Here is a 27,714-nt window from a genome sequence, read left to right as displayed (position 1 = left end):
AAGTGGCTCAAACACCTGTCCTTATAATATTTGTCTATTTGTAGGCAGCATCCAAGTCAGATTTTACTGGCTTAGTGTGCAGGGTGTCGATGTGCCTCTATTCACTATATTTGCCTTCAGGCCTCTTCAAATTAATACATGGTAGCTCCGGTTTTTTTGTTCAAAAAAAAAAAATCGCTTTGGAATATGTGTAGCACTCCTCATAAATCAATGCCACCACCATACCTTGCATTTATTTCATACACTTTATTCCAAAAACATAAAAGAAAAAAAAATAGTATTCATCTTCAATGAGTGAATTATTCAAATTCAAATGTAGGAACTCCAGATATAAAGTCATGTGTAGCTTGGTAAATTAACCGGGATAATAAATTTCTGTGGGGATCATATTCTCTTTTTTCCTTCAAATAAGCAATGCATCTCGTAACCTCGGATTTGACTTTTAAATATAATTCATGAGATTTGTCCTTGTCTCTTAATTCCTGCTTCCTCCCTTCAAAACATAATTAGAGATTAAGATTAATCAAGCAACATGCAACTTACTTTGCAAAAAATAAAAAAGAATGAGAAGGTATCGAAAATTCTGTTAAATCATATATAATTTATCCCAAAAACTTAAGCAGGTGAAAAATAGTTAGATTTGACTTAATTATTTAAATTATATCCTAAAAAGCTCAAACTTCCAATGGGATGATATCATGATCTAGTGAATTGGGTACTTATATAAGGAAAATGTTAAATTTACAACACCAATACAACAACTGTACAACAATTCCTCACATGAGGGTGGGTCCCACTAATTATGATGAACATCCGACAATTGAATTCAAAGCTTCCAATCTAGGAATATCTAAAGTGGATGAAACGCAGTGGATTTGAACTTTCCAATCTAGCTAGCTAGGAGATATCTAGGGTGGACGAAAGGGGCACTTTTATTTTAAATTTAAAGAAAAAAAAAAAAGAAAAGCCTTCAATTTTGAAATATCTTGTTTCGGGCTAACTAGAAAGATTATTAAATACTAGCTTCACAGACATTCCAAAATAATGATCATCCAATGGCCATACCCTCTGTTTCAATGGGTTTCCCGAAGTAACAATAAAACCGACCAGGAAATTTAGGTAGAATTCCTGGAGTGTGCAGATCTTGGTTTGCCACCTCGCCAGTCGCATCAGTCCTATTAATACAAGATCAGAGTAATGTAAAAATTAAGCAAGAACAGGCAAGGCAAATGCAAGCAAAAAATAAATTTGAGACTAAACATTAATGAAACAAAAAGATATATAAAGAAAGCCAACAAACACAAGAAGCCGGACTTAAGATACCTTAGCCTTACAGCCCCATTTGTTGTTCTTTCTATTTTACGCTTAAAGTAAGGAATCTTCAGTTGGTCATCATAATCAAAAACCACCTATCAATTAACATGAAACCGGTTCTTCTTTAGAGAGTCAAATCCAATGACAAAAGTGTGAATCTGAATATATATAAGCAAATACCTATAAAATACATATGTATAGATGTAACAATTCGGAGATTTTATCTTACTTTGCTTATATCATCTTCTCCAACAGCACCAAAAGGGATGATTTTGGCTCCAAATCTTGCTGCCATTCTGACAAACTCAGACTGTTCTGGCCAGAATAACTTGTATTCTTCATCCTAGAAAGTACAAAGAACCAAGGACTTCAAAACTAGTTACAAATGTATAATTTAAAAGAAACATCTAGTTTTGCTGGCGATGAAGTATATACGTGGAGTAGATCAAGTTAAAATGTAACCTTCCGATGAAATGCCTCACGGGCGCCTCCCGGATACAGCAAGGCAAGAGACTTTGAAGACATAAGCTTGTAGAAGTTGGTTGCCGAGACAGGAACTGCACCCATTAGTCTGTACGAGTCATATTTTGATAAATCTGGAAAGGGTCCTTGTTTATCTCTCACAAACCTGATTGGATGTGCTATACCCCGAACAAGAATATTTCTTTCCGAAAACATTTTTGAAACCAAGGGAATCAATTCAAGTCCCAGTAACATGTGATTGCCAACTAGCAAGACTGGACCCTCTGAAGGTATTCCAGCGAGGCCCCTCACAATCTTTCCATCCTCTAAAGTTGAGATCATCACAGGGCTAGTAACAACATTAATCCATCTGGGAACATCAAAATATGACATTAATGTCCAAAATGTAGGACGCATGTGCACTCACAACAAGATTGAACATTAAAATGTGACATTAACTACTCACTTTTTTTATTTTTTTCTTAATGTATGACGCTACACTCACACATATGCACTCACAACAAAACCGATGCACCGCACATATACGAGATGGATGTACTAGTCAGATACGTACTTAGGATCTTAATTAAACATGTTTTATCACAGAAAATATGTGTATTTGTATGTTTCTAACAAAATATGACCTACTTGTTTTTATCGTATACTTTTTCGAACTCAGTAGGGGTTGGTTGCATGTAATCTGAGACATAGTCGATGTGCTTTCCGCGACGATAGAAACCAGCAGCCTTGATGATGGTTACCAAATCAATACCATCTTCCTGCCATACATGGGTAGAACTTCCATGCGTATCAGAAACAAAACAAAACAAAACAAAATGCAAAAAGAGAGGGGGAAGGGGCGGTGAGGGGGAGAAAGAGATCCTACCAAAAAGATGAAGTGACCACTGTTATTGAACTTGCGAATCTCACATTCTCGCAATTCACGAAAGAGGAGTGCTACACATCCCAAATTTTTTTCCCAAAATTTGGTTCCCAAATGATGTGTCACAATCTCATGTGATTTATCATTTTGGGATATGTGTCATCATCTCATGGGATGATGACACATCATTTGGGAACCACTTTTTGGGATAAAAAGTTGGGAACTAGAGCATTTCCCTTCACGAAATAGTCTTTTTCCTTCTTCTTGACTAGGTAACAACTGATCTTTTCCACTAAAATAAGAGAGTAAACTTAATTGATTCATTCTTGAAAGAATTACAAGATCAAAACAAGTTAAATATTATGAGGAGAATGGATTTTTAAGTATATCGAATGGGTTGGATTACAGCAAAGAATAAGAACCTGGTAATTATCAATGTTAAGGCTTTCACATTATGGAGGAGTGAATTGGAAACTGCTGAAGCTGATTTAAGCATTTGCAGCTTCCATCGAAGTGTTTCTCTCGGTAAGATATCAGCCAAAATCTGAGAATTCAATTACCAACATCTTTAACAAAAATCAATTAATTATTAACGTGAGAAAGAATATGAACTCCCAACAGAAGTCCATTAATTAATTGAGCTGACTCACATGGGGGGCACATGTAAATGCAAAGCATTATAAAACTTAATTGCTGAGACAAGAATCCTTGACATATTCAAATAATTCAATTGCAGAATTTCTTTTTCTCAGTCCACTGCTATTTTTTGTATAAAAACCTTTTAAATTGTTATAAAATTGTACTGATACAGGAGAAAAATTTAAATGAATTTTTTTGTATGAAAAATAGGTGTGCACTAGTTTTGCTTCGACACACGTAAAAGAACAACCCATTTTGTTTTACTAATTCAAACCAATTTTTTTTTTTTAAAAAAAAATGTTTATCTATATTGTTTATACGTGTTAGAATATACGGAAAATATATAATATTTTCTGTATATTCCCTATTTGATTGATATTGAAAATATATAATATTTTCTATTTACGAGTTAATTATAATAAAATATATTGGGATTGTAATCAAATCATAAGGATTTGATTAGCATACTTGTATTTATTCTAAACCCTATAAATATGTATCTTTGTATTGTAGACAAATAAGTTAATGAGCATAATCTAGCCCTAGGAACTATTCATAATAATGGACGTAAGTGTCTAACACTAAACCACACTTGAATCCTCATCCCTATTTTCGCTTTCTTGCTTCCGCTTTTATTCTCGTATTTTAAATTCCTACACAAATCTCGAAGATAAGCACTCTATATGTACGAACAGTTTAGATCTAGAAGCAATTAATTTTAACAATGTATATAAGAATGGTGAGCCTCATCAATAATATTGCTTGTCGAGTACTGATCATGTGAACCCATACGGAGAGATAAGATGAAATTGCAGCAAGATCATGTGATAGCTCTCCAATTTTTTGTTGAAAAGGAAGTCCCTTAACCACAGTCTTTATCATCATCCTCAAAGGATCACCTAAATGGACATTGTAGGTACAAATTGCTGGTGTCAAGTGAGAATATATACACACTTACTATTTTTGGAAACGACGTACAAGAACAAGGAAATTAAAGCAAACCTAAATGGACATTCATTGAACTCAACATGTGAGGGAGCTTGTCTGGCATAAGATCCAGTAATGGTATTAGGGGTTGCAGATGAGACCGGCTAAATGACGTAGCTGCAAACAAAACAGTAGGTACCAATTAGGCGTGGAACTGAACACTAAATATAAAAGAGACCGACAAACATGTTAATTATATTACCTGGGTTAGCCAAAATTAGCACAAGATCAATATCTGGATTAAGGGCTGCCACGGCCAGAGCAAGGCATCCTCCGAAAGATTCTCCAACAAGATCGATATATGGGTCTATTTGGTGAACGATGGTTCTCTGACCTAACTGTTCTTTCAACTATTTTCACAATTTCTGAAACATATGTGCAAGAAAGTTCATATATAGTGATTAATTAATCAGATTCGTGGATGTAGTGGGGGAGTCAAGATTTTAATTGAGGGGGGTCAATAATTTTCTTTTTTCATTTTTATAAAAACACATCTAAAGTTAATAAAAAATAAATAAAAATATTAAAAGATAAAACTAACACAATAAATAAATATATAAATGTAACTTACAATTTATTTTGTCATACATAGTTTTTAAATTTATTTAGTTGTCTTCAACATGTCTTCATACCTTAAAATCGCTGTATAATTTCTTCATTGCTGATAGTCTTAAATATATCATTCTCAATATACATACCCAAACAATAATTTATTCATTAATCTCACATTCGACTGTCTAAGAAAAGTCGGCTAAGCTAAGTCTTAATTTTTTATGTTTTTTTTTAAAAAAATCAACATATACAAGTATCGTGACTGCTTTCTAACCTATCTTAACAAGAAGTTGGCTAAGCAAAACGCCTAAGACCATTTTTTTCTTTCTTTTTTCTTTTTTTATCAAAAAAGGTTAAATTATTACTTTACAAACGTGTCTCATTACTTTAGACCAAAAAGTATCGAAAGCTATCTGTCAAAAATATATATATATATATATATATATATATATATATATAAAAGCTGGATCATGCTTTAATTAGAGCCTAGAGGGCCACGCTCTTGGACCGGCCGGGCAGGAGTAATTCTATCCGTCTAACTAATGTCCAACCTATGTCCAACTTTGCCGATGTGGCACCATGCCACGTCATCCATCATTTAAAAAAAATAAAAAAAATTCAAAATAAGCGTGAAAACGATTTCAGTATACCCATTTCATCATTTTCCCCCCAAATCTCTTCCTCCCTCTCTCCCTCTCTTCATCTCCTCCCTCAACCCATCTACCGCCACCCACGACCACCACCACCGTCGAACACCCACGAGCCCGCCATCGATATGGACGTACAGCAGCATCTCCCAATCTCCGGCCATTTGCTTCATCTCGACCAGTGGTCCAGCTCCATCTCCATCTCCGGATCTCCGGCCAGCTCCACTGTTCGTTCTCCATCTCCGGTTCGGCTCTGACGATCCGACAACCCAACCACCGAACCGCCACGAGCAACCCCAGCCGAACCACCACCACCGCCGACGAGCCCATCCACCTTATGGTTTTCTTAGTTTTTTTTTTTTCGGTTATTCCTTTTGATTTTCTCTCCAGATCCAGTTTTTTAGTTGTTTTTGGGTGAGATATCATATGTTTGCATTGCTTATCTTGTTTTCTGGTTTTTCCTTTTTGGGTATGAATCTGCTAGTCCTATTTTCCATGAGGCTTTTCTCTATTTATTTAATGTATCACCTAGTTACGATGGGTCTGATTGAAATCAGCTTTGATATCTTAAATTTTTCTTCCTAAAAGCTGATATGATTTATGTGGCTCTAATGTTGTTGGGCATATGCAGATATTAGTTCAAAAAATATATTTCAAATATAGCTGGCCGGTGAACATTCACTGTGTTAGCCCGATTATTCATGGAAGTTTGTTCTCTTATTTCCTTTGTTGATGGTGCTTGCTCATTCAGTCATTTGCTTCTCTTATTCACTGTGTCATTCTCTTATTTCCTCTGTTGATGGGCAGTCCAATTGTTTGACAAAATTACACGCAGGGACATTTATTCTGAAATTGGTCATTATCACGTAGGGACATTTATCTGTATGTGATCAAAGCATTTTACTATGTCCTGTTGCTCCCTTGAAACGGTTGTACTTTTCTGATGGTTATCCTCAAATGTTAATCCAAAAAACTAACCACAAGCGCTGAAGTTCTTATGGAAGCTTACTTTCTGTAACTTGATTATTACTTCTTACTGTTGCTACCTAGAAACGGCTGTACTTTTATGATAGTTCTCCTCAAATGTTAATCCAAAAAGCTAACCACAAGCGCTGAAGTTCTTATGGAAATTTACTTTCTGGCATAACAGGTCTTGCCTATGTCCCTGAGCACTCACTGAAGATGAATGCAACTTCCAGCATTTCCACAGTGATTGTTTAGGATTGAACTATTTTAATTTCCATTTTTACCACATTATTTTGAGCAGGGAAAAGAAGTTTGATGTGTTAATTACCCATTAAACCAGCATTAAGTTTGTCTTGCCATCCAGAAAAGTTGCACCAAAACATGTTTACCTCTCTCGAGTGAAGTTGGTGTAGTCATGTCAATTTGTTTTAGAAATTTAGCTTCACGTTATGTATTGTAAACTATGATATTGAGAATGGTAGTTATATTTTCTAGGGAGCTTGGAATCACATGCTTTATTTGTTAATTTGAAATCATTTTTTTAGGCCAATTTTACGTCCTCCAATTTGAATTTGATAGTCCAGTAATTGCCTAATTGGCTTGTTGATATGGCTTTGTGCAGGAAAAGTAGAATTTGGAAGATGCCTTGGATTTTGGGGGCAGTGTTATTTTCTAAAGTTAAGAGAGTGAGCTATGCATAAGCCTGTAGCTGGAGATTCATACAAATATAAAGGACATCGGCTAATGTTATTCTTGAGTATTTTATGGTCATCTCACTTTTTGGATTAAGCCTGTAGCTGTTGCCTTGCGGCCTCCCATTAAGTCATCACACTTTTTATCTACTTTTGCAAAATTGAATGTTTTTAAGTTGATGCTGAACTTTATAAAGAAGGCACTAGAAAAGAATGCTAAATGTCTTGTTTGAGATCAATGACAGACCATGGAGATACCTGTCTTTTAAAATTTTGATTTTGCTCTTATTAGGTGTATCATGTGAAGCACAACTCTTTGGGCATGTAGATTCTTAAAGTATTTCTTTCCAAAATGGCTTGAATAAAATGTGGAAGTCCTAATCTATGGCTTAAAATTGAATAAAAAATTTCTGTCACTACTCGATATCTGGTCAACTTGACCTAATCCCTTTGATAACACATTAGAATAACAAATCAACTGATTTTTTTAATTTTTTGGTAGAAACTCAGAACAGCATTTTCACATAAGAGTAGAAACCAAAATCGATATAAATTTGCATCATTTCATTGTTGCTAAGATGCTTGGCATATTTTAAGTAAATTAACCAGGCAAAAAGATTTATATCTCCCTCGAATTGTCAACCTAGAGAAAGATAATATCCAAGAAATAAAGCCAATTTTGAAAAGCATGATTTTTTTTTAACTCTTCTTATCACATTGCACAAAAAGATAAAGGACACATTCTACCTATCCTCGCAAAATAGAGATCCATGCACATACAGATGTCCTTTGTTGACTTAACAATTGTGTTTGAACCCTTCAGTTAAAGGCTAGTACCCTAATTACATCTCAAGATGAAACATCATATCTCAGATCTTGGAATCTCTTCGGTACGCTTGACATGTATTTCTCAGCCTATGCATCCTCGAAGGAATCTGGGGTACACCTTATTACTGAGACTGTTGTAGCATGGTGCAAAGCTCTAGCAGCTTCATCTGAAAAATTAGAATTAAAACTTAGCAACCTAGAAAGCAAATAGAAAATAATAGTTATGGTACCACTTTTAGTATATCCTATATATAGCAGTAACTGAAATCCTGAAGCTAATCTTAAAACCAAAACTCCAAACTGTCTTGGATGATAAGTTTGCCCTTATTCACACAAAGCACTAGCCATTTTCACATTCCATGGTTAAAGCGTCTTACCCTTCTTAATATTTGTATTAAATATTGTTAACAAGCATTAGTTACTGTCCATTTTCACAAGCATTGTTTCCAAAAAAAGAAACTTCTTACCTATATACTGTTTACAAGCATTAGTACAGTCTATTACACGCAACTTTATATGCTTCTTATTGAGTATGATTTTGAATCAAAATGTTTATGTTTATAGGTTAGATATAAGACATCAAAACCTTACATTAATATAAAAAGTGAGAACTAGAAAATCAACTTTCGTTGGAAAAACGAGGCACAACATGATTCTGCAGGATTTGAGATCCCTGCAAAATATGATAAAAACATTATATACAGTATCAACATCATTATAACCCACGCAACCATGCATTATCCCTCAAATTATAACAATCAAGTAGCCTTTGCCAATTTACATCAAATTCATCGCATGTCTGAGATTCATACACACAACTTCGTACGGCACTCTTAATGGCATGGTACTGTGAATGTGATCCAAATTTTTCTGGAAGTTTTTTCAATTGTATATAAATGAAAATAATAAATTGTATATGTTTATTACTGCCTATTTAACAACCAATCCTTCAGTTTAGAGTCAACCACACATACACCAAATCCTCTTCCCAATATAGAGTTTCATCAATCAAATGGACTCACCATACCCAACAAACAGAACCCATAACACAAAGCCAACAAAACTTCAAAACAAACTCGACCCCTCATCATTCACCTCATTCATAATAAAACCATCATGATCATTCTCATTCTTTGATTGGTCAGAAACTAGATGAAACCCTGTGATGTCACTTTAGATGAACAAAAGATAATTGAACAAATAAATGGCGATTTAAAAAAAATATATTGGAAAACACAAAAAAAAAAAAAAAAAAGTAAAGGAGAAAAAGAGGACGAATAACAGGCAAGATAATAGAGGACGAATAACAGGCAAGAGAAAAAGTAAAGGAGAAAAAGAAAAAGACCTCAATCTCTAATTTGTTGTTTCACTTGAAATTAGTTATAAATTCCTTTGTACAGTTATAAAAAAAATAGTTAACTAGTCCCATATCCTTTCACTTATCTGCATAATCAGCTAATCCATTCTCGCTCTTCTGAACAAGTTGAAGTACTTGTTAATATTGTAGAGGCTTTTCTGCTTTTTCTTTTCATGGGAATGGGAGTTTACATTATGAAAAGTCAGTTATAGTGTAAAGTTACTTCTTTGTAAACAATTTGCTATATAATTCTCGTACTATCTTTTATTGATTGTATTTAGAAAAAAGAAACTATTAGTCTAATATATACCTTTTTGTTCATTCTGAAGTATGTGGGAGAGATAGGATGTTACTTTGAAGTTTACCGGAATGATGAAATAACAGTGGAGGACTTGAAAAGGTAAGGACTGATATTGTTGTTTGCTTATCTACATGATGGTATTTTGGGCCGTGAACAATTTATATGGAGCATATCTCACTTAGCATGTCTTGTGTAATTTTTCTAAGGAGCATAATCATATCCGTTACTCTTTCTGCCATTTTTATAGGATGAATCCCAGAGGAATCCTGATATCCCCAGGGCCAGGTAAGAGGTTTTTTGGATGTGTTGTTTTTAACTGCAGACAGTAAATGCCTAGTAAACAGGGGAAAGAAAGGAACTATTTTGTAGGAAATTTTTCTTTTCTTTTTCCTGGGTTTTCCAGTCAAGCAAACAGAAAATGACGATTACAATGAACCTAATTGTCTGATCTTTTCCAACGATGAGAGTGTTACCTGGAGATGGAGAACAAACGGTGGAGCTTCACGGAGATCCGGAGATGGAGATGGAGCTGGATCCGGAGATGGAGACGGAGATGGAGATGGAGCCGACGTGCTGCTGTACGTTCGTACTGATGGAGGGCTCGTGGGTGTTCGACGGTGGTGGTGGTCGTGGGTGGCGGTAGATGGGGTTGAGGGAGGAAGAGATTTGGGGGGAAAATGGGTTTGGGGGAAAATGGTGAAATGGGTATAGGTATACTGAAATCGTTTTCACGCTGATTTTGAAATTTTTTTTTTTTTTTTTTTTTTAAATGATGGCTGACGTGGCGTGGTGCCACGTCAGCAGAGTTGGACATAAGTTGGACATTAGTTAGACGGCTAGAATAATTCGCCGGGCATAGCTCTTTTTTTTTTTTTGTAAGTCATAGACGTGTCCTACAAAGTCCAAACCAACGTTTTGTTTTTTTTTTTTGAACAAAACGGTGTGTTTTATCAGAATAAGAAAATGTCGTCTTCAACCTCTGGCAGCTACTATAGTGACTGGTTTTAGGTAAAAAGCCAGTGAAAAAATGGTAGGTAGTAGTGTGATTCATGAAATTCGATCCTTAGAAAATATTTTCCCCTTGATGAGTTTTTTAGGGTGGGCAACTAGGACTCTAGAAAAAAAAATAAAAAATAAAAAATTCTAAGAGTAGGAAAAAATTTTAGGAGGTGAGGGGGGCATTTGACCCCTCTCGACCCCTGCCTCCGCACCCTGCATGCATGCATGCATGTAAGTTGTACGTAACCAAAAGGTATAGTAAATAGCGAGCAAGGTCTGAGAGAGAGAGAGAGAGAGGATCTGTAAAGGGTGTTCGATCCACAACTGGAATGTGAAAGCACCACATCTCAAAAATCCTTCATTCAAGGGGAGAAAAGAAAATCATAAATCATCCAACATTATATATACACACACTATATATTAGCTAACAGTTTTTTTTTTTTTTTGGATGATATATATATAGCTAGTGGAGAATTCAATGGATGACAAGTTGCTTTTAAATTCTCCATGACTTGAATTATATGCAACAACTCAAAGGGAGGAAAACAAAATGACACTACTACTCATTGTTGAGTGAAATGAAATTTGAGTGAATATTTACTTTCCAAGTCTCTGATGTTGCTTAATAAGTCCAAGTCCATCGCCAGCAATCCCTGTAAAGTTCAAAGTAAAAATAGCATTTAACGAGTGCTATCTCATATAGAAGAAAAATATAATTAAGGGAAAAATTACATTATTAATCATTGTGATTAGTCTAAATTATAAATTGCTTCCTCTAGTATCAAAATTAATTCAGAGATTCCTGTAGTTAGCTTAATTTACGAATCGCTCATTCGAGTCAAATTCCATTAAGCGCCACGTTAACGCCAACAATATAACGACAGGTGTCGATCATAATAAAAATATATAAATTTATTAAAAATATAAATAAATAAAACTTAAAAATTTATTTTAAAAATAAAAATAAAAATAGAAAAGTGGTGAATGCGCGCCACCCCAAAGGTCGCCGGGTGTGGGGAGCGGCCGGTACCCTAGGACCCGAACCGAAATGCAATTTTTAAGATAAAATTTTTTTGTATTAAAGTAAATTTTTTCGACAAACTTTCTGCGAAATTTGATATGAGAGCATTCCACCATGATTTTTAAGATAAAATTTATTGACATAAGTCCAAACCCCAAGATTTCAGCAATTTAAACTCAAATTTATAGGGCATATGTCAATTTTAAGGACATGCATGTTAAGTACGCAATACGCATGTCAATTTATAGGGTAGTTTGTAGGAAAGGAAATTTTTGTCCATTTTGAAAAATACAAAAATAGGAAAAGGACAGGAGAGAAAATGGATATATTTTTTTTGACCGCAAAAGAAAATCATTTCCTGGAAAATGTTTTCACTATAAAATGAGAGAAATATAATCTTCGAATGATGTCCGAAATGAAAAACCGGCCTATCACTGAAATGAGGTAAAGAAAGATTGGTGTATGAGGGTAACCAGGCAAAAAGAGGAGCAGAGGAGAGTTAGTCATTGGAGGGCCGCACTCCAAGGCCGTGAACCACCGAGGCAGACCGCCGTCCGATCTGCTGAGCAACTCCTTCGACCGCTCGAAGTAATCCCTCAAGCTCCCACACTCCACCGCCGGATTCTTAGACATTGTTGCCGTTACCGGCTCAGCTTCTTCACGCTTCTCCAGCCTTTTACTCCCCGAGAAACTACTCATCTTCGTAGTCGCTGTCGTTAGCGGTTGTTCCGTGGAAACGGCAGATCACCGAGGCGAGTGCGAGAACGAAATCTGCTTGGGTTTGGACTTTTTGACGGATGACGACGTCGCATCCATGCAGAAAACCGACGATAAATTGGCTGGAAAAATATAAGCTCCAGTGGCTGCCATGGATGGTATAGCTAAAAGCTTGCTGCCTCTGCCTGCCACAGCGCAGAGATTTAAACCCCAGCAAGACAAGTAAAGAATAAAAAAAATATATAAACAATAACAAATAATGATATATGATATCCCTCTCTCTCTAACTATGGATTTTGGAATATTGAAATCAGCTTACTTATTATTAAAAAGAAAAATGAATAAGTTCACTTAAAGCTATCCAACTTTCTACTCTTTTTTTTTTTTTAAAAAAATATCCAAATTTCAAAACGTCAATTTAAAATATTTATATTTTAGAAAATCTCAATTAGGGCTCATCTGTTAGAATTTTCTATAAAATTCAATCAAAATTTCTAAATACCCGTGTTTATTTCTTTAAAAAAAATATATAATTTTTTTTTAAAGATTCAAATATTAAGTATTTTTACAAATTTCATAAAATTATAATACATTTAAACTTCTAATATCTAAGTATATATATATTGTGATCTCACTGTAAAGAATTTAATGGGACCATCATATATATATATATATATTCATATTCACGCATCACTCATTCTATAAGTGGTATATTATATTATCAATCATGTCCTATTGAATATACACCAACATTTAAAAAATAAAAATAAAAAAAAAAAATCAATCTCATATGTACGTGATAAACGTGATTAGTTAATATAATAGGGTTGAATTTAAATTCATAATATTAAACTTACAATAATATCTCAATATATTATATATTGTGATCTCCATCTCACTAAACCGCGTACCTTCAAGGAATCAAATGGAAAAGGTTGGATGGAACGAAGGCACCTCCTCTTGACTAATAGAGGCATAAATTTATGTCGTTTACATGAAAATGGTACAAATTTTATAATTTGTGTCGCTCGTAAATAAACGATATAAATTTTATATATGTTGCTTTCAAATTAAGTGGCATTAAAATTATGGTTTAGTGCCGTTTGAGAGAAATGGCTTTAAAAAAAGAAAAAAAAAAAGAAAAAGAAAAAAAAAGGCAATAATAGTGAACAGACCAATAATCACATAACTTAACTCTTTAACTAGCACTTAAAGCCACGTACAAGAAAAATGATAAAAAAAAAAAAAAAAAAAAAAAATGCCATGTTTTTCCATTGTCATATTCCATCGTATATGGTCTCCGGCCCAAAATCAATAAATTTAAGAAATACAGATTTTTTCATTTTTTTCAACAACCACCCTGGTAATTGGTATGTTGGTCACCAGGCCTGCTTATATATACATATAATTAATGACCACCCTTATTGAAAATAATTTTAAGAGCTACACATATTTTTAAAGGCCAACTTTGATGTTGCAGTAAGATTACTATTGGATAATATATATATACTTTTATTTATTATTCATCCAAATATTCAATAGTGATTTTTATTACCATGTCAGAGAGTAAGCACTTAAGAATATGTGTAGCACTCCTTATAAATCCATGCCACCACCATACCCAGTATTTATATCATACACTTTATTCCAAAAAAATAAAAGAAAAAAAATAGTATTCATCTTCAATGAGTGAATTATTCAAATTCAAATGTAGGAATTTCATATGTAAAGTCCTGTGTAGCCTGGTAAATTAACCAAGACAATAAATTTCTGTGGGGATCATATTCTCTTTTTTCTTTCAAATAAGCAATGCATCTCGTAGCCTTGAAGCACTTCGACTTCTAAATATAATTCATAAGATTTGTTCTTGTCTCTTAATTCGTGCTTCCTCCCTTCAAAACATAATTAAAGATTAAGATTAATCAAGTTACAACTTACTTTGCAAAAAAGAAAAGAAAAGAAAAGAGAAGGTATCGAAAATTCTGTTAAATCATAATTTATCCCAAAAACTTAAACCGATAGGCAAGAGTTGATTTGACTTAATCGTTTAAATTATATTCTAAAAAGCTCAAACTTCCAATGACTGTTGCTCAAGTGGATGGACAATTTACCACTGTTCTAAGATTTACGAAGGACACAATGGACTTGAAGAAGGGAGTTGAGAAGATCGACTGCGTACGGCAGCTAATTAATGTGGCTCACAGCATCTAGATTTACATATATCTTGTTTCATACATGGGTAGGGCATGATCTTGTGATTTATAAGAACATATGTTTCATGTTTTCTAATGGGATTATATCATAATAGCTAGTGAATTGGCCGGGCACTTAATTATGATGAACACCCAACAATTGAATTCAAATTTTGAAAGGTGAACGAGCGATCAATTTGTAGTAATCAAAGGGATGCATTATATCATAATTAAAGTGTTGTCATTAACTCATCCAAAGAAAAGTACTGATTTGGAAATTCTTATCACATTTGAAACCACAGCTACTACCGATTTTTTATTTTTCAACTAGAAAAGTAGTAAATTAACATTTGTGATTTAACTATATATAATGTTTATGATTGTGTATGCAAAAATTGTTAATTTTTTTTTTTTTTTTTGGGCGGGGGGAATATATATATACGGGCCATATTTTGATAAATCTGGATAGGATCCTCGCTTATCTCTCACAAACGTCATTGGATGCCGGTGCTATACCTCGCACAAGGAGAGATATATATAGGACAGAAATTTTCTACAAACTAGTTTGTAGGAAATTTTTTACAACCAATATATAAAAATGACATGTGTCCTTTAAACATGTGAAAAACACATGTTTTTTTTTTTTTTTTTATTAATGCTATTAAAAATGCATGTAGAGCACATGCTATTTAAATAACATGTGCTTCTCACATGCCAAATGATGCATGTCAATCTTATATGTGGGTTGTATAAAATTTCCTACATACCGGTTTGTAGAAAATTTCTGTCCATATATATATATTTCTTTCCGAAAACATTTTTGTAATCAAAACAGCCAAGTCAAGTGCCAGGTAACATGTGATTGTGTTACGGATCAGACTTCGTAACAAGGGATGAACAATGATAATTTGGATAGATTTGGGTAGGATAATTCGAGGAATCTTGGGCCTTCTGATGTTAGTTAGAATAATTCGAGGAACCCTAAAACTCCTAAACAACTGCTAGAGTTAAATTATAATTTTTCTTCATATTATTTCATAATTCAATACCCTTATTTATACGATCACAAAGCTAAAAATACGGAAATGATAAATAAATAAATATTACAAAACCTAAATAAATATTACTAATTCTAAAGGGAGTCTATTGGAGATATTGCTTTATGATCGAGACTCCTTTTGCTTCGACATACGTATCTACGTAGAAGAATAAGCCACTTTATTTTACTAATTCGAACCATTTTTTTTTTTTTTAAATGTCTATCTAGATTAATTACGTACCAACGGTTTAGATGTAGAAGCAATTAATTTGAAAAATGTATATAAAAATGTTGAGCCTCATCAAAATTGCACCAGATGGGTTTTTATATGGTTATGGATCAACTAAGTTTTTAAAAATGTGCACGTCTACGTCTATTCCATGTTATGGATCATATGTGGCAATATTTTATGGCTGTTTCATACAGTGGGACCCAACCACCAGATGGGTTTTTATTGGTCAAGACCCGAATGCATTCGTGTTTTAACTTTTTGTGCCAAATCTGTATCGAGCAATCATAATCTTAAGAAGACGTGATGTGCATGGACTACTTTTTTTGTTGTCCTGTTTTTTTTTTTATTATTATTGTGAACATCGGTTATGAGTGCTTTCAATTCGGTTTTCGCTAAAGTTGGTTGAAGTCCATTAATTCATTTGCTTTATTTTGATAATATTTAATTTTGATATTTTTGGTTAAATTTGATAAATCGATAGAATCTGTTAAAAGGCGGTCAGTTAGGTCGATTAATGTTCTATTCGATTCAATTGCAATGAAACAATGTCATTTTGTTTTCAATAAAACTACAAAACGACGCCATCTCTAATGTTTGGTTTTGGCTAGGTCGATTAGTGTTCGGTTCGATTCGGTCGGTTAGGTAGCGGTTTGGTTCGATTAACCGACAAAAAGAAAAAACAACTATTCTAATTAACCGAACCAAACCGATATCGATATAGATTTTTTATGTCGACTAACCGACCACCAAAACTCGGTAGAAGCAATAGGCGGTAGTCGGATATTTTGCCCGCTCCTATATATGGCATGCAAACAAAAGAGAAATGATACTCCTTAACGTGCAAGTAAAACACATTCAAAATTTAATGGTTTTTATTATTACATCTGAAAATGTACACTTAAGAGTGTACTTAGTACAAATGTATAAAGCATTTCTCACGAACAAAAATATGCTCATGTCGAAATTGCTTGGCCCATAACTTGTCTTTATTTCATCATTCACTAAGACTTCGTCTGGTTCGCGGAATGACCATTTCATTAAGAAAATAAATAGCTATTCCTACAAATAGAAGGTGGTAGAATGAAATGACTATTCATATTCTTTAATTTGGTAATAACTCACACATTTTAATCAGAATTCAAAAAAAAATTACTAAAAAAATCCTACATTATATATATATAAAAACTAGAAAAAAAAAAAAAACCAAAAAAAGAAAGAAGAAATAAACTGGTGGGTGGCCGACCACACATTGGGGTGGCCAGCCACCCATCGTTGAACCGAAGGTGGCTACAACCACTCTCAAGTGGCCTCCGGGGGTGGCCGCGACCATCCTTGAAGCCCATCGATGATGGCCGACCACCCTTGAAGCCCATCGGGGGTGGCACAAGCCACCCCCAATTGCTTTGAGGGTGGTGTAACCACCCCTGGCCATCCACAGTAGTTGGCCGACCACCTCAATGGCCGGTTAACCAACTACTTTGGGGTTTAGTTTTTTTTTTTTTTTTTTCTTTAAAAAAAGATTTGAAAAAAAAAAAAAAAAAAAGAGTTCTTTTTTTTTTTTTTTTGAAAAATGAGTTTTTTTTTTTTTAAAGGAATATATATTCATTTTCGTAAGGGAATAGCTATTCCAATGCTATTACATGGAATAGACCCCTACCAAATTAAAGAATAGTTATTTCTATTAAATAGTCATTCCATTTCAAGTGTTTACTCCACGAACCAAACGAGGCCTAAAACTTTTTTTATTAGAGCTAAAATTAATATATTATCAAATTAGAAGTAAATTTGACAAAAGCGCCCCATTTTTTTTTTCCCCTCTAAATCTCAGGAATTGATGATTGCTCCATAGACCACTAGTAACAAACTCCTATTCCATTTATTTATTTATTTTAGTTGACAAGTACCAAACTCCCATTCCATTCATTTTCCTAAATGTAGGAAACTCTCAAAAAAAATCATGAAACAAACTATCTTAGTTTTTCCTAAACCAAGAAAGCCTAATGAACCAATAATGTTACCCTATATCTAGAGTAACATTTTTGCTTCCCTCACCATTATTTTATTATAAAAAAAGGTTTTCTCTTTTATCTCATTTCCGTAGCATTTTCTTGAAAAAAATATATGAACGCCTCTCTTTCAATCTCTTTCCTCAGGCATATATTTGAGAGAATATCTAAATGGTATAAGAAGAGAATAAGAAAAACTATTGTAAAATTTATTTGATTAGGAAAGCTGTGCTGCTAGTGCTCTTTCACCAACCCAAATAAAGGTTACCTTTTAAGGTCATTAATCTAGCAATCTGATATGGTTTAAAGAATGCACAATAGTCCCTCTGTTTGCAATTCCTTGGTAAAAATAAACAAAATTCTTCATTTGAAGATATACGTGAGACATTTCAATGCCATGAGTGAATAGAATTTAGTTCACCAACCTTCCGCGTACCACGTTGGTCGGCGGCACGTCTTGCCTCCGCCACATTGGGTGTTTGAAGGTTGGTAGAAAAAAGAAGAGGAAAAAAAAGGGGTTGAATTTAGTCCTCATCATTATCAATAGACAAACAATGAACAAAGGCAGATGAGAAACTAAACAATACATAAAACATCATATTTACAGACCTGTACCCAACATGAAGATAATGACCCAAAACAATCTTCTGCCAGGCCGATCCACAACCAAAAAAAAAAAAAAAAAAAAAAAAAAATTCAGCTCCCACCTGCATTTACTGAAGATGTTCACATTAAAAAATAATAATAGTGTGGCAACTGACCAATGGAACAGCTCCCAAAAAAAGAAAAAGAAACCGACTAATGGAACAAAATAACATTTTTATTACGCATGACTTCCAAAAAAATGAAAAAAACATGAACTAGAAGTATAAGAACATTCCTAGTAGTCTCACCAAATTTTACTCACTAAAATAATTAAAAATCACTTTTTTCTATTCTGGTGAGCCACTTTATTAAAATTTTCCTAGCAGCCTCACCATTTTAACTAGTCAATATTCATTATTCCATTTAAATAATAATTTTTTTATATTTTTTTATTTTTTTCTTTATATAATCTTTTTACAAAAAATCATTCATATCCATAAAATAAAGACATTATCGTGTGAGAGATGGGAAAAGAAAATGAGAGAAAAAAAGAAAAAAAAGTGTGCTAATCATGTGAGAGAGAAAAGTGAAACAAAATTTGGTGAGTAAGTTGTTGAGTGAAAATGCCTCATCTAATTTGGTTAGTAATTTCAGTCAACAAATTTTTTTGGTTAAAATGGTGAGGCTGCTGGGAGTGGTTTTTCAAGATTTTCATCAAATTGGCTCACCAAAATAGCTAAAAAACTATTTTGATGATGCTACTAGGAATGCTCTAAGAGCATCAGAGATTTTTGGAATTAACCCATATAATACTTTTTATTTTTATTTTACTGTTGTTAGGAGTACTACAAGCCTTTACAAATTGGTGAAACAATTAAGCAAAAATATAACTTGCCAATTTAATTAATTAGTGGCTAACTTGTCAACTATACACTCTTTAATCATTTCACCAATATCACATTAATTTGTATAAAAATTATAGTAAAAGCTATAGTATATATATTTTTCTGACTCTACCAATTTAATCATAAGGAATTAAATGGGTTGGAACATGTAGCATTAGTCTTCCAATGTCCATTGTATTTAAAAGCACAAGCAACGTGATGCAGCTAAGTGGATTGAAATGTTAATTTCTAAAGAAAAATGGTACCTCACTCACCTCGGATTTGACCAGACTGAGAGGACATTTCATTAGGCTTAATGTTGGTGAGGGAAATAGGTGTCAATGGAGGTGAAGCAACGTCTTCAGCCTTGTCCGGAGCTAGAGGAGAATCCAAAAGCTTTCCAACATGTACTGCCATTGCTCTCTGGCTACTTGAGGGTATGGAGAAACTCCGAGGGACAAATGGTGGAGTTGGAAGCGGAGATGCCGCACTCGATGTCTCCAAAGGGATTTTATTCATTGCAGAAAGCTCCTGATTTCTGAAGGTCAATGGAGCAGAGTGACCCAATAAACCAGGAGATTTTGCTGCCTTGGAGGCTAAATTACCTGGGGGTCTAGGAAGCTCATGAAGTTCACTTATCCTGGGTGAAGAAACGAGGGGAGGTGAAGCACTTGGCGATACTTTTGGAGATGAAGAAGGCTGAGGATTTGGCAACCGAGAAAGCATTCCAGAAACTAAATGGGGCAATTCAATAGGTGAAATGGGGCCACTGGCAGATAAAAGAGGCTTTGTTGATCCAGGCTTACTAACTAATGGACCAGAAAAAGCTTGTCGTTTGATTTTTTTAGTATCAGAAGCATTAAATGTATCAAGCTGAGGACGCGAAACTCCCCCAGCCAAAGGCGGGGGTAGCGGAGTGGAGGTGTTATTAATGTTGCTCTCTTTGAGTACTGACTGTGATTTTGAGACAGGCCCTGACGAGTTACCATCACCAGAATCCTTCTCATGCTTCTTATCTTCCAATGGGGAAGAATGCCACAAGTTGTGGGTGGGTCCACTTGGTCGTGAGCGAGGAACTTGACTACTTGTTCTTGATGAACTTGAACCCTTTACATCAACAGGTGTGGGCAGCACATATGTGTGAGGCTTCCGTGTAGCTGATGGTTGCATATTTCTTACTTTTTCTGCTGGATCAAACTTCTTTTCTGCAAATATTGGGGCTGAATGGCTGCCCACCCTAGGTTCTCTACTCGACACTCTGAGATCCTCTTGGTTTTTGTCAAGATTCATCTACACAAGGGAATTTTAAGACGTGAACTCAAGATGCTCAACAGTTTACATTTGATGACTCAAAATAAATAACATTATTAGTTCACAAACAAAGGGACAAACAAACAAGCATTCCAGAAGGAGATCCTATCCCTCTTTTCCTTTCCTTTTTCTGCACTCCTCTTCCATCCCTAAGATCCCATTGCTCCACTTATTCCCTCCACCAAACATGTCATTTTTATCAGAGATAAATAAAAATTGTCGGATCTTTTGGCAGCACAGAGTTAAATGACATAGTATTGTTCACCAGAAATATCTAGTAATTAGATGCAGAGCCATACCTCTGCATTTTCAGTTGTTGAAGTTCGGAGAAATGAAGGGCCCGCTTCATCCACCTGGTAAATAAGCCACCAAATCATAGGCACACAAAAAAGGAATAATAGAAGTAAAATCAAATAGTTAAGTCCAAACCAAAAAAAAAATGATCATGATATGATGATCACCATGCCAATAATGTGTACAATCAGGGGTGAAGCTAGGAGGACCTCAGTGGGTACCATGGAGAACCCCTCCACCCCTCAAAGGGGGGAGGCGTGCAAAAATTTTCCTCAGTCAAGGTTGACATATGCTTAAATCGGACCACCAACCCTACCAATCACAACTGATATTTGAGAGGATTTAGGTGGGGGGCCCAACAAGAAAAAGTTGTCAAGCACCTTCCTCTCAGTTGGGCTCTTAATAGTATTGTGAACAAAATGGATTTTTTTAGTTACAATCGATACTCACATCCATCGAATTCCTTGACGTTAAAACACCATCAAGCGCCGGCTTATTTGGTCTATAGTCAAAACTCAATTCCCCAGCATCATTAGCATTATAGCTATTCTCAGTATCATCCTCATCTTCCACATCATAATCTTCAAGTCCACTGAATTGGTAATCAATATGTTGCTGTTCCGTAACCAGTCTAACATGTGGCTCAACAGCCTCAAGTGATTTGAGTCCCCTCCGAAAGAAATTCAACTGAACTCAAAGTAGAACAAAGGGGGAAAAAGACATACAACATTATTGAAGTAATGAGAAGAACAGAGTTTTTGAAATCTGGAAATTTGAGATATAAAGAAAACCTGAGCTGCATGGTGACGAGCTGCTTGTGTTAGAAGACTTCGAGATTGCCCTTGCTTAAGAGATTTCAACCGAAAAACACATAAGGTTGCCTCCTCATCATATTCTTCGTGAGCTGCTTGCAATTGCTGTGCAGTAAAAGTTTCACTTTTCCCACTTTTTGACCTTCCTTTTTCTCTCTGTTGTGCCATCATGTATTCATATACTTCTCTGAAGATAAAGTACCAAACTTAGAAGAAATTTAGTTAAAATCTAACAAAATAGATCATAATAGAAAGACACTGACCTCTTTTCATCGCATTGTATCTTCATCTCCTACACCAGCAAACAAAAGAAGGGACAGTGAGCATTATTTACAAATCAATGCTCAGATAAACTAAATCAGTATAGTGAACACGTCTAGGCAATACGAGGTCATAGGGACCTTCCAAGGTAAGTGATGATGCAGTAGCATTTATTTGGCTGGATACAAAACATTCTATTTGGAAGCCAAAAACTACTAAGGGTTTATGACCAATGTAGTCAAAGGCAAAAAGACACCCTCAAGGCACTAGGTTCTAGAAAGCCCAAGGCACTTGCCCAAGCAATGGAAGGAGCAAATATCTATAGTAAATAACAATTTTTTAAAAAACATTTGGGTTAATTATACTATAAAAAATAGATACAAAAGTACAGAGGTGACCCCAAACAGAAAGCAGAGTCGTCAAAACAAATTAGCAGAACCCAACCTAGTTAAAAGCCACGGCATACAAACACATTAAGATGTCCAAACCCGGCCTAGCAACAAGGAACTAATGTTTAAAGATAGCTTCATGAAAATGCCACACAAATTCATCATTGACAACAATCTTCATTTCAACTAAAAAGACTTCAATTTGTAACTCTTTTATCGCCAAGTGAGGAAATTGTGTGAAATTCCCATGTGATAATAAAAAGTGCGAAATCCATCTTAACATACCTCAACTGTCCGAAGTTCATTAAGAAGAGACTCTGACGGATTTGTAATTGTTGAGAATATATGAGCACGCTGAAGTACAGAAAGAAAAGGTTCGTACAAGGTCAAAGGTGTTATACTAAAAAGATATCAAAAGATGTGCTATAGATCACAACATAACAATTTTTTTCTTTTTTCTTTTTTAGAAGTAGATCACAACATAACAATAAGCACTTACATAGTGATCAACAAGTTTTTGAAGTTCAAACTGCGCTTTCCCCAACATTAGCAAAACTCTACCTGTTGATAAAAGTGTACCAATTATAGCGCAAGCCATACATGACTTAAAACACCTCAAATTCATTTTTACACTTACCACTTTCTTCATCATCATGTAATGCGGTCTTCTCCAGTAGACAAGCACCCATCTCCCGCAGTGACTCAGAGAATTCTGAAAGTGCAGATGGAGTCAAATGGGAGACCTCAATGATGTTAAGTTAAACAAGTGATATATGACATGACAGTCTGAATGTGTCAAGCATATACTAAAAACCTAATAAATTTTAGATATTATGATCACACTGCTATATTGTAACTCCTTAAGGAAAGTGTAGTGTAGATTCACGAGACAAGGTGCAATATGTCAAGATGCTCCATAATGAGCGTGGGGCAATATAGGGGTATGGGTTCAATTTGGACTATAACTACGGTACAATGGGCTTGTTTGGCAAGGGTAATAAAATTTTCCCTTCCCCTCTTCACTTATTTAAAAAACAATCAATTTCAAAACATTCTAACTTTATATCACATCAATAATTTTTTATTATTATTTAAATAAAAAAAAATTCACTACAAAACAAAACTTTTTCACTTTTCTATACAAATTCTTTTTACTTTATATCACATCTATCACTTTCAACTCCCACTACCAATTCCCCTTCCCTTACCAAACAAGGCCAATATGATGACATTTCTGCTATCACACTGGTCAGTGCTACTTAGGACTTCCAAATTATACATCAAATACAGCTATTTGGTCAGAAAAATACCACAGAATACGTTGCCAATTGATCTCACCAAAGAACATACTGGGTTTTATCACTGAAAAAGCATAATACATGACCATATGCTACACAATGACATAACAGATAACTTTCATAGAATGTGGTAAAAAGTTTACCGTATGCACTGTTTGCAGTAGCAGCAGCTGCAGAAAGTAAGCTATCATAGCAATTTTTCATCTCTTGCATATCCTGCAAAAGACAAAGGTACGCATGATAAATGTTATCTTCGCAATTTCTCATCATAATACCATATGATGGAATTTTATGAATTGCTGAACATAAAAGCCTGAATACATAGAAACAAAATTGCTCACTTGCCATTATTTAGCAAAAAAATACAACGTTCCCGCAGTCAGTAACTAAATGTGAGGAAGAGCCAAGAAAACAAAAAATGAACCCACTTGTATTTCATAGTTACTCCCACTGCTGAAATCCGTAACCTCACTCAAAATGACTTTCAATCTATTGGTACTTGTTACTTTAAAACTATCTATTCAATGTCCACATAAATGACTTCTTAAGCATGCAAATCAGCCTTCTTCATTAAGTTTCTTTTCCTGACGATATCTATTGCCGTGCATTTCTGTCGACATGCTTAATAAAATTCACACTTTAACTGACACGTTTGTAAAGAAACACAATTTACGATAACAATCACAATCCACCGAGTATAATAGTAAATTATTTTGTTTATAACTAATTCAATATCATTAACAAAGGGCAGATGAGCGTAACCCTAGTACACATTAAGTACACAAGAAAACCCCCCTTTTAAGTAGAAAAAGAAGAACAAACGTCCAAAAACAAAGGAAAACTAGAAAAAGGCTTGTGTAAAGCAAAATAGTAAATTATAAATGTCAAAGATATTATTCCGCAGCAAGAACAAACAATTTAAAGAGAATAATGGAAACCTAATTCAAACACATACATACAAATGAACAAACACGAAGAGAACAAGCCAAGTATAAACTTATTATGGAGCTGTGCTTGAATCTTTGCTAACTTGACCAATGTACTACTGTTTTGAAATTAAACTTGACCATTCTATACCCACAAAGAAACGCTTATTTTCACCCTTTCACTGAATGAAACATTTGCAAAATTATTTCACACTAAACCACAATCTCCCTCTATTATTGTCCCAAAAATTTTATACAGCTCAAAAAATCAATAACATCTCGCGGTGATCAATTCACTGCCAAATCTATTTCCAGCTTCCCAGGCAAATCTGGAACTACCTTCAAAGAAGCTTTCAATTACTTCAACGCATTCAATTTCACAAAATTTACAAAATTCACAATCAATTACTGGAGCTAAAACTTTCAGCGAGAGAGAGAGAGAGAGAGAGAGCTTGAGCTTGAGGAGGACAGTTTGGGGAAGTACCTGAGCAGCCTGAGCGAGCTCATCCAAGTGTGCCGAAGGAACAAACTCTCTCTTCTCCTTGGCGTCGCTCTTGTGCAGTGCGAATCTCCGAAGCTTCCCCAGAGACTTCATTTCCCTGCGGAACCCTAAACCCTAACTGAGAGCCACCAAAGACTCGCCAGAAAAAAATCAAATCAAATCAAATCAACTCCTCTTATCCTCCCCCTTTCCTCAGAATTCAAATCCCAAGAATTAAACGCAGAGATTTGGAACTCTAAATCCACGGGCAAAGTGTTTAGGGTTTATTTATTCGATAACTTTAACGACATTGAGAAGAAGAACTTCGCGGTCAAAACGACTCGTAACAGATCAAAGAGAGAGGCAAGATAACTCTAACGTCGCTCACCGAAGCGAAATAGCACTCGCTGCATCAACGATCTCTATCTGACGGCTCAGGGGTTGACAAGTAGGCGTTGAAGAGAGTGAGTTGCGTGCCTCTGAGTGGATCGGCGAGTATGCGATTTCTAAGGAATACTGGTTGTGCAGTACATATAGTGGTACATACATAACATCAAACATTAGCGAGTCAGAGATCTCCGCTCTTACTTTGAACGACCATGCCCGTTACGCGCGCGTATAGGAACTTGAGTACACTCCCCCAGCGAGTAATTTCAAACATTCCAGCAACGAAATATCTAATTTCAGAGAGATTGGCGGAGTAATGCTGAATAATTGGGTAATTTATAAGGAAATTCAGATTTATATATATATATATATATATATTTTTTTTGTTCTGAGGAATAGTTTAAGAGAAATATAATTTATTTTTTTTTCAAACCGTTTGAACTTCAATTTCAGAATTCTATCGGCATTTATAAATACGATGTTCTATAATGACGTTGACGAGAGAAAAGTAGGATAAGGACTAATGAGCGATGATAATTCGCGTAAGGCTTGCATATTGTGTTTTGTACGCACATAAAATAAGTTACAAGTATTACATCAACAATTGGAGATGCGTGAAATCTCTGATTTCTATGTAATTTACATGAGAAATGATCCTTACACTCATTTCTCACAACAGTCCTACAACAAGCTGACGTGGCTGGTAATATTTTATTATTTTTTTTGTTTTGTTTTCTTTTCTTTTTGTAAAAAAGTAATAAAATATTACCAGCCACGTCAGCTTGTTGTGGGGCTGTTGTGAGAAATAAGTGTAGGGATCATTTCTCAATTTACATTTCTAATAATTTGTTAGCCGAATTTGCTAGCAAATGGGAAAAAGTCTCAATTCAGTTCATCTACCTAAATTTAACCATCGATTTGAAATTGAGATATATTTATAGAGTACTTTTAGATTTTTTTTTTTTGTGTCGTTCTAAAAATTATTTGACTTTTAAAATTATTGCTCGATTAAAATTCGATAGTGATCAATTGTAAATTTAATATTCATTTTAAGAGTCACATCATATTTAGAGGGATACAAGAATAACTTATAGCATTTCTCTAAAGTGATTTTAGAAGTCTCTCTTATATCCTTCTAAAAATAATGTGACTTTTAAAATTATAATATAATTAAGAATTAGTAGTAGTCAATCACAAGCTTAATGATAATTTTAAAAGTTAAATCATTATTAAAAGGACACAACAAAATAAATGCAAGAACTTTGCCTATTGGGTCACTCAAACTAAAGCGGTGTTACTAAGCGTTCATATATGAGAAATGTTAAAGGTACTAAATTCTTTATAAAGAGATTGGTTTCAAGATGATGTGATGCTTATTCACTGGAAATGATCAAAATAATTAATAAAAATAAATACTACAATTATCAATAAATAAAATCTACATCATTTTAGTACTGTCTCTTAATAAAAAATTTAGTATTTGTAGCATTTCCCTTCGTATATATCATATCAGATCTGCAGTTGAGAATCAGTCGTTTATGTGGGGTGTTCCGTACGTGGGAGATGGTGAAATCGTAGAGGTGGATGCATTGTGGAGCGTAAGGAAGGAGCCGTAGAGAAACCATGCCAGGAGTCAGGGGAATATGACGTGGCAGGGACAGGATGGGATACCCCCTCCTATCTTAGTGCTAGTTGTAACAATGAAAGAGTCAAAAAGTCAGAGGTTGCTGACAAAGGAAAGAAGCGGTTCCGGAACAAAAACTGTATCTTACTTTGACCGCCGATTTTAGTGCGTCGGAATTTGAGAGGAACTAAGGATAAAGATTATTCTCAAATTATTTTTTTAATTTAAAAAAATTCGAGTAAGAAATTGTAAAAGACAATTAATAAAATTAACTTGATCAAATAAAAATTAGACAGTTCAACCATTTATCTGGTCAAGTAGGTCGCATAAATTATCTATCACAATCACCTATCCGAATTCTCTCAAATTCAAACAAATAATTTGAAATAATCTGTTTGAGTTTGCGATTTTAAAAAATGCGATTTAAAATTACGATTTTAAAATGTGCGATTTGAAAAAAGTGATTTTTAAAAACGCAGTTAAGTGTTTGGCAAAATCGCAGTTCAACATTTAAAATAGCAAATTAGCCTTTAAAATTCTGCGTTTTAAAAAAAACACCATCTTACCAGCGATTTGAAAAAGTAGATTTTCTGCGTTTTTCAAATCGCAATTTTTAAAAACGCTGTTC

The 27,714-nt window shown here is 34.5% G+C and overlaps 1 protein-coding gene, 1 long non-coding RNA gene and 1 pseudogene across 6 annotated transcripts; all 3 read right to left on the bottom strand.

Annotated features, from left to right (window-relative positions):
- Positions 1-299: 299 nt before the first annotated feature.
- On the bottom strand, positions 300-12,504 carry LOC133860620 (phytyl ester synthase 2, chloroplastic-like; annotated as a pseudogene).
- Positions 7,811-10,445, bottom strand: LOC133861969 (uncharacterized). Its single transcript, XR_009899102.1, has 2 exons — positions 10,102-10,445; positions 7,811-8,137 (listed from the first exon to the last, which is right to left on the bottom strand). It is a non-coding gene; the product is annotated as an uncharacterized LOC133861969 (long non-coding RNA).
- Positions 12,505-18,077: 5,573 nt separating the features above from the next.
- Positions 18,078-25,742, bottom strand: LOC133860065 (uncharacterized protein At2g33490). 5 transcript variants are annotated; one of them, XR_009898853.1, is made up of 12 exons: positions 25,079-25,742; positions 23,812-23,884; positions 23,008-23,082; positions 22,870-22,931; positions 22,656-22,724; positions 21,984-22,012; positions 21,700-21,907; positions 21,359-21,595; positions 20,914-20,967; positions 19,579-20,593; positions 18,444-18,550; positions 18,078-18,290 (listed from the first exon to the last, which is right to left on the bottom strand). XR_009898853.1 is itself a non-coding variant. In XM_062295702.1 (11 exons), exons 1-11 carry the CDS (start codon positions 25,187-25,189, stop codon positions 18,531-18,533), a joined length of 1,953 nt encoding a protein of 650 aa, XP_062151686.1. In that variant the 5' UTR covers positions 25,190-25,742; the 3' UTR covers positions 18,175-18,530. The 5 variants fall into 5 exon arrangements, 4 of the variants coding, with proteins under 4 accessions (XP_062151686.1, XP_062151687.1, XP_062151688.1 ...); XM_062295702.1 differs by having other exon boundaries at positions 18,175-18,550; XM_062295703.1 differs by having other exon boundaries at positions 18,175-18,541.
- Between the last annotated feature and the right edge of the window lie 1,972 nt (positions 25,743-27,714).

This window comes from Alnus glutinosa, chromosome 2, assembly GCF_958979055.1.
Source record: "Alnus glutinosa chromosome 2, dhAlnGlut1.1, whole genome shotgun sequence".
Classification (NCBI taxonomy): Eukaryota; Viridiplantae; Streptophyta; class Magnoliopsida; order Fagales; family Betulaceae; genus Alnus; species Alnus glutinosa.
Note: the sequence above shows the minus strand (reverse complement) of the source record. Positions and strands in the feature narration are given on the sequence as shown.

Coding starts and splice junctions, on each gene's coding strand:
- LOC133860065 (XM_062295702.1), bottom strand. CDS start 25,189: ATGAAGTCTCTGGGGAAGCTTCGGAGATTCGCACTGCACAAGAGCGAC. Junction 23,083..23,811: donor TACTGCAAACAGTGCATACG/GTAAACTTTTTA, acceptor CTGCACTTTCAG/AATTCTCTGAGTCACTGCGG. Junction 22,013..22,655: donor ATGAACTTCGGACAGTTGAG/GTATGTTAAGAT, acceptor TTGCTGGTGTAG/GAGATGAAGATACAATGCGA.